Genomic DNA, 11,429 nt, shown 5'->3' with positions numbered 1-11,429 from the left:
CGGCGCTCGCCTGCTCAGGTCTGGTTCCGGGACTTAGTGACAGCGGCTGGCTGTGCTACACGTGACTTGGTGGCAGGGAACTGGTGAGGGTGGCTGAGGGATGCTGCCCATCCTGCCATGCTGCTCAACTCCCTGCTGAAACTCCTGCAGAGGCAGACCTATACCTGCCTGTCCCACAGGTATGGGCTCTATCTCTGCTTCGGGGGCATGGTGCTGATGATCGTCTCGGCTCTGCAGTTTGGAGAGGTGGGTAACCCTTTCCTTCCCCTGCCAGCTGTGTGTGTGTGTGTGTGTGTGTGAGTATGGGCTGGAGCCTACAGACCTCCTAAGTCATTCATTGCAATCAGATGGACCCCAGCCATTATAATAGCAAGTCCTTCCTGACTGTAGCTGGTTCTGCTGGGCGAATGACCTCCAAGGACCGTGCGCTCCTGGGTGACTGAGAATGTGCCATATGGACACTTGCTGGACTTTTATGTTCAGTTAGAAAAAAAGAACATGTCTTATTCTTGTCCGTTTTGCAGAGAATTATAGGACATGGAAGTAAATAAAATAAAAATGGCGCCATGCACTTGGCCGGGATCCGCGATTTGCAGACCACAAAAACGTCTACACGAACCTTTAGAGCTAGAGCAAGAGAAACTCCAGCTATTGTGACACTACAACTCCCATAATTCTCCATTCCCTTCTGTGGGAACACCAAGATTGCTGTACGATGTGTCACAACTAATGGAGTGCCGGAGGTTGCGAACCCCCCCCCCCATGCCAAGGGTTACATGGTGACTTGTGGGCGCGTGACGTGTTAGGATAGCAAATGTGGCATCAGATGGTAGTGAATGAGTTGTGCCTGCTGGCTGTCATGTGACACATTCACTGCTATAGTGTGACTACATGCCGCCGTGTGGCTACGCAGCTTCTGCTGTTTTGGGCACAGTTTTAGGGAGAAGGACTACCTTCTGTGAGAATATTATACAGACGGGGGCATTGCCACCTAGTAGCCGCTATACACGTGAGAGAAAAGTTGGTTGCACAACCAATACTGAGGGGGATTAATCGGCAGTCGCGTGTGAATGGAGGCCTAACAACCGTGCCCCAATTATTGATTGTGGGGGGGGGGGGGTCGGTAGAGGGATTCGGCGTGTTGGTTTACATGTCCAATTCCTTGTTCCCATTGGAGACCTCTTGGCCTACTCCCTATTGAATTAAAAATACATTGAGGGTCATTTATCAAAGATCAGTGTTTTATGCCGGTCCTTGATGGTCCCTGTGCTGCCGAGGATGCACCTAATTTATGATGAGGCACATCTTCTGGCAGTCCCTGACTGAAGAAGGTTTCAGACATCATTTATACCTGTTTCCAGGCGTAAATGTTAGTGAATTTGCTGGGCTGATGGCCTGGTCCCCGACACAGGATCTTATGTTTTGTTTGTTTTTTACGCCCAAAACTGCCATAGCGATGTTAGTAAATGACCCCCATTTTCTTCCAAATTTACAAGTTAAATTAGCTTTTTGGTAACAGCTGATTTATCTCCATATTTAAAAGGGTAGGTACACTTATAGGGTACTCATTTATGACATACCCACAGGATATGCCACCAATGCCTGATGGATGCTGGTCCTACCTCTGGTACCCCCATGTATTTCTAGAACATAGGTCCTCTAATGACATCCTGGCCACCACCAGAATGTGGTGAACGGGAATTATGGAAAAAATGCAGCACAGCAATCTGCACAGTTTCCGTAGCTTTCAACCAGTTATATAAGAAATACAGAAACAGCGTTTCTATAAGGCTGGGTGCCTTTCTGTTTATACAGGTGGAGGCCTGGGTCTGGGGACTCTCATTGGAAATATAGAATATGGCACAGAGTTTCAGCAGACACTTTATTAGTAAGTGCCAAATAATCATCTTACAGACACATTAGTCAACAATAACCAGAAAGTGGACAGCCCCATTAAAGAGGACCTGTACCACTCCTGACATGCCTGTTTAATAGCTTCATGTATTCCCCATGTAATAACAATTCTGGAGCATATATTCTTACGTCTGTATGTTGTGCCATTCCTCTATTATTTCTAGAAGTTATGAATAATTGCTAGCAGTCTGCAGTAAGGGTACAGAGGGGAGGTAACCAGTTGGGAGTGTGTACCTGCACAGTCTGAAAATGGCAGCACTGATTGGATAGAGTCAGTCTGTGCAGGTGCACACCCCTAACTGGTTACCTCCCCTCTGGACCCTTACTGCAGACTGCTAGCAATTCATTCGTAACTTCTAGTAGAAATAATAAAGGAATGGCACATACAGACGTAAGAATAGATGTTCTAGAATTGTGATTATATGGTGAATGCATAAAGCTATTAAAACAGGTATTTGAGCAGTGGTGACAGGTCCTCTTTAAGGCCTCTTTCACACCTGCGTTGTCCGGATCCGTCGTGTAATCCATTTGCCGGAATTACACGCCGGATCCGGAAAAACGCAAGTGAACTGAAAGCATTTGAAGATGGATCCGTCTTCAAAATGCGTTCAGTGTTGCTATGGCAGCCAGGACGCTATTAAAGTCCTGGTTGCCATAGTAGTAGTGGGGAGCGGGGGAGCAGTATACTTACCGCCCGTGCGGCTCCAGGGGCGCTCCAGAATGACGTCAGAGCGCCCCATGCGCATGGATCACGTGTCCATGCGATCACGTCATCCATGCGCGTAGGGCGCCCTGACGTCACTCTGGAGTGCCCCGGGAGCCGCACGGATGGTAAGTATACTTTAGCGTCCTGGCAGCCATGGTAACCATTCAGAAAAAGCTAAACGTCGGATCCGGCAATGCGCCGAAACAACGTTTAGCTTAAGGCCGGATCCGGATTAATGCCTTTCAATGGGCATTCATTCCGGATCCGGCCTTGCGGCAAGTCTTCAGGATTTTTGGCCGGAGCAAAAAGCGCAGCATGCTGCGGTATTTTCTCCGGCCAAAAAACGTTCCGGTCCTGAACTAAAGACATCCTGATGCATCCTGAACGGATTTCTCTCCATTCCGAATGCATTAGGATAATCCTGATCAGGATTCTTCCGGCATAGAGCCCCGACGACGGAACTCTATGCCGGAAGAAAAGAACGCAGATGTGAAAGAGCCCTAAATCTGTTGCATTCTTACCGCAGTCCATAGACATCATTGTCACATTAATATTCCTTCACATGATGACATCAGAACATCACCATACGTCAGTAAAGTCACACCTCCTGTACACTAAGCAGTTCTTCACTAGTTGAAAGCTCTTATTTTCTGCCAACCTTCAAACATCAGTAAATGCATAAGGAAGACTTATGCCTCTTTATACTTCATGATAGTTAATTGGCTAAAAGTTTTCTAACACGTGTGAACATAAATATCTGATATACTCTAACCTTTGATCCTCATCCTCTGATCTCATGGTCATTACAAATGTTTGCCAGAAAATAGAGAAGCTGACAAATCTCCAATAGTCAAGCGACCATAAATTTCCACCCTGTATTACAGAACGCATTAATCTGTCACTAAGGCCTCTTTCCCACGAGTGATCAGGATTGTGTCAGGATCTGTTCAGGGAAAAACTCATGGTTTTGCAAGCAAGTTCAGGCCGTTTTTTCTGAGGTTGCGTTCAGTGTGTGCGGATTTTTCCATCCTTATTGCAAGCATTTTTAATACGCATGAGAAAAAACGAAAGAATACTAATCCACATCACCTAACAATCATCAGTGTTAGGGCTCATGCACACGAACGTATTTTCTTTCCATGTCTGTTTTTTTAAAACCGTATACGGAACCATTCATTTCAATGGGTCAGCAAAAAAAACATTCAGTTTCCGTATGTCCGTTCCGCAAAAAAATAGAACTTGTCCTATTATTGTCTGCATTACGGACAAGGATAGGACTGTTCAATTAGGGGCCAGCTGTTCCGTTCCGGAAAATACGGAATGCACATGGACATCATCCGTATTTTGTGCGGACCGCAAAATACATACGGCCGTGTGCATGAGGCCTTAAATGTATTGCATCTGGATGGCTTCCGTTTTTCCCACAAGCTCCATTCACTTTTATGGAGCCAGGGCTGAGTGAAAAACGCACAATATAGAACATGCTGTGATTTTTCCTGAACGCTCATGTGCACAGAGCCATTGCAATGAATGGATCAGGGTTCAGTCTGGATGCTGTCCATTCACAACTCGCATCCGGACGGAAAACTCGCTCATCTGAAAGAGGCCTAAGAATCCATGGTCTCATGGCTAGTCCTAATCAGAAAAGATATGTTTTAGGCCTCATGCACATGGCCGTACCGTGTTTTGCGGTCTGCAAATCGCGGATCTGCAAAACACAGATACTGGCCATGTGAGGCCCACAATAGATCAGTCCTACCTTGTCTTTGATATGGGCAAGAATAGGATATGATCTATATTACTGTACAGCGTTGGCGGCACGAATCACACGGCGTCATAGCAACCAGTGACCTTGTGCACTCAGCAGGATGGGCCGTGGTCCACGTATGTGTGAATGAGGCCTAACAAGATCACAGCACACCAGAATCATTCACTAATAGCCAAGTTCTTTCTTCACTTTAAAGCCCCTTTCAGACTAGCGGGTGTCACGCTCCGGACTCGCAGCGCAGCACCCTGCCTGACCATAATACTGTCAGTGTTATACAATACATTCCAGACCTCGCTGGTAGCAAAGGGGTTATCCAACCCATATAATGACCCCCCCAATGCCCGGGCCCCTCGTATACATTATACTTACCTGCTCCCCAGTGTTGCTCCGAATCTCTGAATGACTGCTGCTGCATCTCCCTGTCTCACGGATCAAAACATCCGGCGACGGGGACAAGCCTCTCTACCATCTCCTGTATCATAAATCAGTGTAGTAGTGCAGTCAGTTCAGGGAGATGTGGCCGACACACGGACCGTGTTTCCCGGGCAGATGCCGTTCTTGTGAATCAGCCCTTAATCACTGTGGTACCATCGGATGACACAACTCCTCATAAGAGGAAATGCAATGTAGCGTTGAAAAGTGAGACCTGTTGTATCAGAGCGGTTATTTGTGAGGCTGTAGGATTTGGAGCCTTCCTCTACAGTCCTGTCACTTTGGAGGGCAGGAATACTGCAACTTGCAGTACTGTGTTTAAGGCCACCTACACAAGCTGCGGAACACGTGCGGTTTTTCCATGCCGATTTCCGTGTGGAAAAACCGCAGCACAGTATAGTACCAGCAAAGTGTATTGGGATCTTATGTGTGTTCACCGGCACTTGTGTACGGGCAGCCTAAGTGTACCTGCAGATATAGCGTATTTGCATGCAGAAAATCCGCAATATATCAAATTTTTAGGCTACATGCACATGAACGTTGTTTGTTTCTGTGTCCGTTTTTTTTGGTTTTTTTTTTGCGGATAGGATGCGAACCCATTCATTTCAATGGGTCCGCAAAAAATGCGAACAGTACACAGTGTGCTATCCGCATCAGTATTTCCGTTTCGTAGCCCCACAAAAAAAATAGAACGTGTCCTATTCTTGGCCGTTTTAGGCATTGTTACAATGGATCCGCATACGGATCTTTTTTTTTTGGACCGCAAAACACATACGGTAGTGTACATGTAGCCTTATTAGCATTTTTTGGGGGGGAGATTTATCACGACAAGTGCTTTCCGCACCAGCCTTGTTTTCCCCTGCACTGCTGTCCATGCGCCTACACAAAAATCTACGACAGTTCAGAGCTGCTGTCGATTTCAAACAGCTGACATGCTGCAGATTTGAAAATTCACACAACAGGTCAATTTCTGTGCGTCCAAAATACACAACGTATACATGAGATCTGGCTAATCGCATTCACTTTGTTGACACTGTGTTACACCGTTTTTTCTGAACAACAATCCGCTTGGAAAAACAGACATAATCCGCATGGTGTGCAGGTACCCTAAGGGCTCATGAACACAACCGTATGTATTTTGCAGTCTGCAAAAAACTGATCCGCAGAAATTACGGATGACGTCCGTGTGCATTCCGTATTTTGCAGAACGGAACAGCTGGCCCCTGATAGAACAGACATGTTCTATCTTTTTGCGGAACGGAAATACGGACATACAGAATGCACACAGAGTAACTTCAGGTTTTTTTCCGGACCCATTGAAATGAATGGTTCCGCATACGGTCTGCAAAAAGGAACGGACACGGAAGGAAAGTACGTTCGTGTGCATGAGCCCTAAAGGTCAGGAACACTGACGGTCAATGAAAAGTCAACAGGGGAATTTATTATTCCCTTTGCACCAGAATTCAAAGCCCATTTTGTAGCATGCCATTGTTGTGCAAACATTTAGCAACTATTTGCGATAAAGTGAGTGAAGCGGGCATGGCTAGCTATGCTAAAGGTGGACACCAGATTTATCAGTTCCATTTTTTTAAAATATCACAAAAAAGCGTGATTTATACTCCGTTAGAAGGGTGCTGTACAAAACTGGAGTAATCTCTATAGTAAAAAGTGTTATATTGTTATAACAGTGTTATATATATGATTTTATATTTTATGTTTTATAAATTTGATGCAAGATATGGTAAGGGAAAGGGTTTTCTGGGAGTGAAATACTGATGACCTATCTTCAGCATGGCTCATCAGTTTCAGATCAGTAACGGTCCGACTATCGACATTCCCACCAATCAGCACATGGCCTAACGGCACTGTGCTTGGTATGCTGTGAACAGGCCGGAGCCCCACAACCTCTTCACACTGCTGATTGGTTTGGGTGCCCGGTATCAGAACCCCACAGGTCCAATATTTGTGACCTATGCTGAGGATAATTCATCGATATAGTACTCCTGGAAAACCCCATTTAAAAGACTCGCCTCATGATAAATTGCCTCCAACAGATTGACCATCAGGCACAGTGTCATGGCTTGCATTATGAATGGCAGCCACCCCACAGGTGTGATCAAAGCCTTACTGGCGGTGTGAGAACCCTACAACTGTCACCGCCCTGTGCTAGGGAGATAGTGGGGTCTGATGACGCGGGAGCATCTCTGCCGCTTCCCGGTTTTGTTTTTGGATGACGCAGTACCAATAATGGAGGTGCGGTATATCCTGTATATTCATCTGCTGTACGCAGAGATCAGAAACCTCCAGCACTCCAGCTGTTCTACAGCTACAACTCCCAGATTCCCCCTTTTGCTTCTATGGGAGTTAAAAGAACAGCCAAACAAGTGTGCATGCTGGGAGTTGTAGTTTCCCAACAGCTGGAGTGCCAAAGGTTGCTGATCCCTGTTGTAGATTCTTTGTTGTTCCTGCCATCCTCAGCTTATCAAATGGCAGTTTTCTTTTTGGCTTTCTTGACCATGTCAGTTTGCTATAGATATAATCATTTTTTTTTCAGTTTGATATAATCTCGTAGTTTGTCAGTATTTAAAGGAGAACTACCAGAAGTGTTAGAAAAAATGGCTTATTGTCTAAAAATGCACATAAAAAGTCTTATGTCCTTTCTTGACTGTCAGTGCTTGAAGCTACAGACCCCACGTCGGCATTATGGCGACACGCGGGTGACCTCACTGTCTCCCCACTGAGAAGAAAAGTTGCTCGACAATCTAAGGGTTCTGATATAGTTGGAAGGAATCGCCATAATACCACAATTGTGAGCAAAATTACAGGAATAGAGCTCTTGCGGCAGGCAGTTCCAGTGCCGGAACTGCCTGCCGGATTCGGCAATCCGGACGCAAACGGATGGCATCCGGATCCGTCTGACAAATGTATTGAAATACCGGCTCTGTTTCTCCGGTGTCATCCGGAAAAACAGATCCGGTATTAATTTTTGGGGCATTTTTAAAGGTCTGTGCATGCGCAGACCGGAAAGCCGGATCCATTTTGCCGGAACACTTAATGCTGGATCCGGCACTAATACACTTCAATGTAAATTAAGGCCAGATCCGGCACTAATACATTTTAATGGAAATTAATGCCGGATCCAGCATTCCAGGAAGTGTTCAGGATTTTTGGCCGGAGAGAAAACTGCAGCATGCTTCAGCGGTATTTTCTCGATCCAAAAAACGTAAGAGGAACTGAACTGATGCATCCTGAGCGGAATGCGCCCCATTCAGAATGCATTAGGATAAGGCCTCATGCACATGACAGTTTTTTTTCACGGCCCGCAAAAACGGGGTCCGTGGGTCCGTGATCCGTGACCGTTTTTCCGTCCGTGGGTCTTCCTTGATTTTTGGAGGATCCACGGACATGAAAAAAAAGTCATTTTGGTGTCCGCCTGGCCGTGCGGAGCCAAACGGATCCGTCCTGAATTACAATGCAAGTCAATGGGGACGGATCCGTTTGATGTTGACACAATATGGTGCCATTTCAAACGGATCCGTCCCCATTGACTTTCAATGTAAAGTCTGGAGTTCTGTTATACCATCGGATTGGAGTTTTCTCCAATCCGATGGTATATTTTAACTTGTAGCGTCCCCATCACCATGGGAACGCCTCTATGTTAGAATATACTGTCGGATATGAGCTACATCGTGAAACTCATTTCCGACAGTATATTCTAACACAGAGGCGTTCCCATGGTGATGGAGACGCTTCAGGTTAGAATATACAAAAAAACTGTGTACATGACTGTCCCCTGCTGCCTGGCAGGTGCTGCCAGGCAGCAGGGGGCAGACCCCCCCCCCCCTCCCCAGTTTGATATCATTGTGCGGCCCCCCCCTCCCCTGTTGTTAACTCGTTGGTGGCCAGTGTGCGCACCCCCCTCCCTCCCTCCCTCCCTCTATTGTTTTAATACATTGGGGCCAGTGTGCGCGCGCCCCCCCAACCCCCCCCCCCTCCCTCCCTCTATTGTTTTAATACATTGGGGCCAGTGTGCGCACCCCCCCAACCCCCCCCCCCCTCCCCCCTCCCTCCCTCCCTCCCTCCCTCTATTGTAATAATAGCATTGGGGCCAGTGTGCGCACACCCCCCCCCCCCCTCCCCCCCCCGATCATCGGTGGCAGCGGAGTAGAAGATTTTCATACTTACCTGGCTGCTGGCTGCTGCGATGTCTGCGTCCGGCCGGGAGCTCCTCCTACTGGTAAGTGACAGCAATGCGCCGCACAGACCTGTCACTTACCAGTAGGAGGAGCTCCCGGCCGGACGCAGACATCGCAGCAGCCAGCAGCCAGGTAAGTATGAAAATCTTCTACTCCGCTGCCACCGATGATCGGGGGGGGGGGGGGGGGGGTGCGCACACTGGCCCCAATGCTATTATTACAATAGAGGGAGGGAGGGGGGGGGGGGGTTGGGGGGGTGCGCACACTGGCCCCAATGTATTAAAACAATAGAGGGAGGGAGGGGGGTGCGCACACTGGCCACCAACGAGTTAACAACAGGGGAGGGGGGGGCCGCACAATGATATTCAAACTGGGGAGGGGGGGGGTCTGCCCCCTGCTGCCTGGCAGCCCTGATCTCTTACAGGGGGATATGATAGTACAATTAACCCCTTCAGGTGCCGCACCTGATGGGGTTAATTGTACTATCATATCCCCCTGTAAGAGATCGGGTGCTGCCAGGCAGCAGGGGGCAGTCTTGTACACAGTTTGTAGTGTATTCTAACTAGAAGCGTCCCATCACCATGGGAACGCCTCTGTGTTAGAATATACTGTCGGATCTGAGTTTTCACGAAGTGAAAACTCAGCTCTGAAAAAGCTTTTATGCAGACGGATCTTCGGATCCGTCTGTATGAAACTAAAACCTACGGCCACGGATCACGGACACGGATGCCAATCTTGTGTGCATCCGTGTTCTTTCACGGACCCATTGACTTGAATGGGCCCGTGAACCGTTGGCCGTGAAAAAAATAGGACAGGTCATATTTTTTTCACGGCCAGGAAACACGGCTCACTGATGCGGCTGCCAAACGGTGCATTTTCCGATTTTTCCACGGACCCATTGAAAGTCAATGGGTCCGTGAAAAAAAACGGAAAACGGCACAACGGCCACGGATGCACACAACGGTCGTGTGCATGAGGCCTAAAACTGATCAAAAACACGTGTGAAAGTACCCTTAGGCCTCTTGCACACGAACGTATTTTCATTCAATTTTTTGAGGACTGTATACAGAACCATTCATTTCAATGGGTCCACAAAAAAATACAAAAGGTACTCCGTGTGCATTCCTTTTCTGTATATCCGTTCCGATAAAAGATAGAACTTGTCCTATTCTTGTCCGCATTACAGACAAGGATAAGACTGCTCTATGATGGGCTAGCTTTTCCGTTCCGCAAAATACGTAATGCACACGGATGTCATCCGTATTTTTTGCAGATCTGTCCGCAAAATACATACGGTAGTGTGCAAGAGGCTTTAGAAAGTGTTTCCTGACGATTCCATAGGACTAAACAAGACCAGAAAACGGATGTCGTCATCAGGGCCTTCACCCTGAGGCTGGGTTCACACTTGAGCGTTGCGCAAACGCGCGTTTTACGCGCGTTTTTGACGCGCATTTTTATGCGCGTTTTTGTAATAGTAAACGCGCGTTTGACGCGCGTTTGTGTGATTCACTACGGTGTCCTATGGCCACAAACGCCCCAAAAGTCGCTCATGTACTTTTTGGAGCGTCGGGCGTTTTACAGCGCGATCGTACGCGCTGTAAAACGCCCAAGTGTGAACCATTCCCATAGGGAATCATTGGTTTCTCCTTGTTGAGCGTTTTACAGCGCGTAGGAACGCGCTGTAAAACGCTCAGGTGTGAACCCAGCCTGAAAAGACTATATTGGTTTTTGTTTTTGTTTCCTGAAACAGTAGTTTTACTGGGCCAAAAATCAGAAATGGTAGAATTTTTCTTTTTTACCTGTGGATGCAGTAATTGTTGCAGGTTTGTTGTGGATTTCACTCTATGCATGGTGAGGCTGAGTTCACACCTGAGCGTTTTACAGCACGTTCCTACGCGCTGTAAAACGCTCAACAAGGAGAAACCAATGATTCCCTATGGGAATGGTTCACACTTGGGCGTTTTACAGCGCGTACGATCGCGCTGTAAAACGCCCGACGCTCAAAAAAGTACATGAGCGACTTCGGGCCGTTTGACGCGCGTTTGTGGCCATAGGACACTGTAGTCAATCACACAAACGCGCGTCAAACACGCGTTTACTATTACAAAAACGCGCATAAATATGCGCGAAAAAATCGCGCATAAAAACGCGCGTTTGCGCAACGCTCAGGTGTGAACCCAGCCTAAAGTATGACATTTGCTACAGAAAAGTGCAGCGGATTTACTTCTTATGCAAGTCTATGCAAATGTGCAGAGTTAACACACTTGGTGAGTTATGACATCTAGTTAACGCGTTATGACTCTGCTGCATCTGTATAGCTTGACACGCTGCGGATTTCTGCACTTCACGTCTATTTCTGCACGGATTCCACACAGATTTTTTTACACAATGTGTGGATGAGACTTATTTAAAT

The 11,429-nt window shown here is 47.2% G+C and overlaps 1 protein-coding gene across 1 annotated transcript in view; it reads left to right on the top strand.

Moving 5' to 3' along the window:
* Window positions 1–4: 4 nt before the first annotated feature.
* Window positions 5–11,429, top strand: part of GNPTAB (N-acetylglucosamine-1-phosphate transferase subunits alpha and beta) — a 93,093-nt gene continuing 81,668 nt past the window's right edge. Inside the window, exon 1 of the mRNA XM_044280693.1 lies at window positions 5–246. Within this exon, the coding sequence (XP_044136628.1) occupies window positions 118–246 (129 nt within the window). The 5' untranslated portion in view covers window positions 5–117. The remainder of the gene's footprint in view (window positions 247–11,429) is intronic.

This window comes from Bufo gargarizans, chromosome 2, assembly GCF_014858855.1.
Source record: "Bufo gargarizans isolate SCDJY-AF-19 chromosome 2, ASM1485885v1, whole genome shotgun sequence".
Lineage (NCBI taxonomy): Eukaryota > Metazoa > Chordata > Amphibia > Anura > Bufonidae > Bufo > Bufo gargarizans.
The sequence above is the reverse complement of the archived record's forward strand: the minus strand, read 5'-3'. Positions and strand labels throughout refer to the sequence as shown.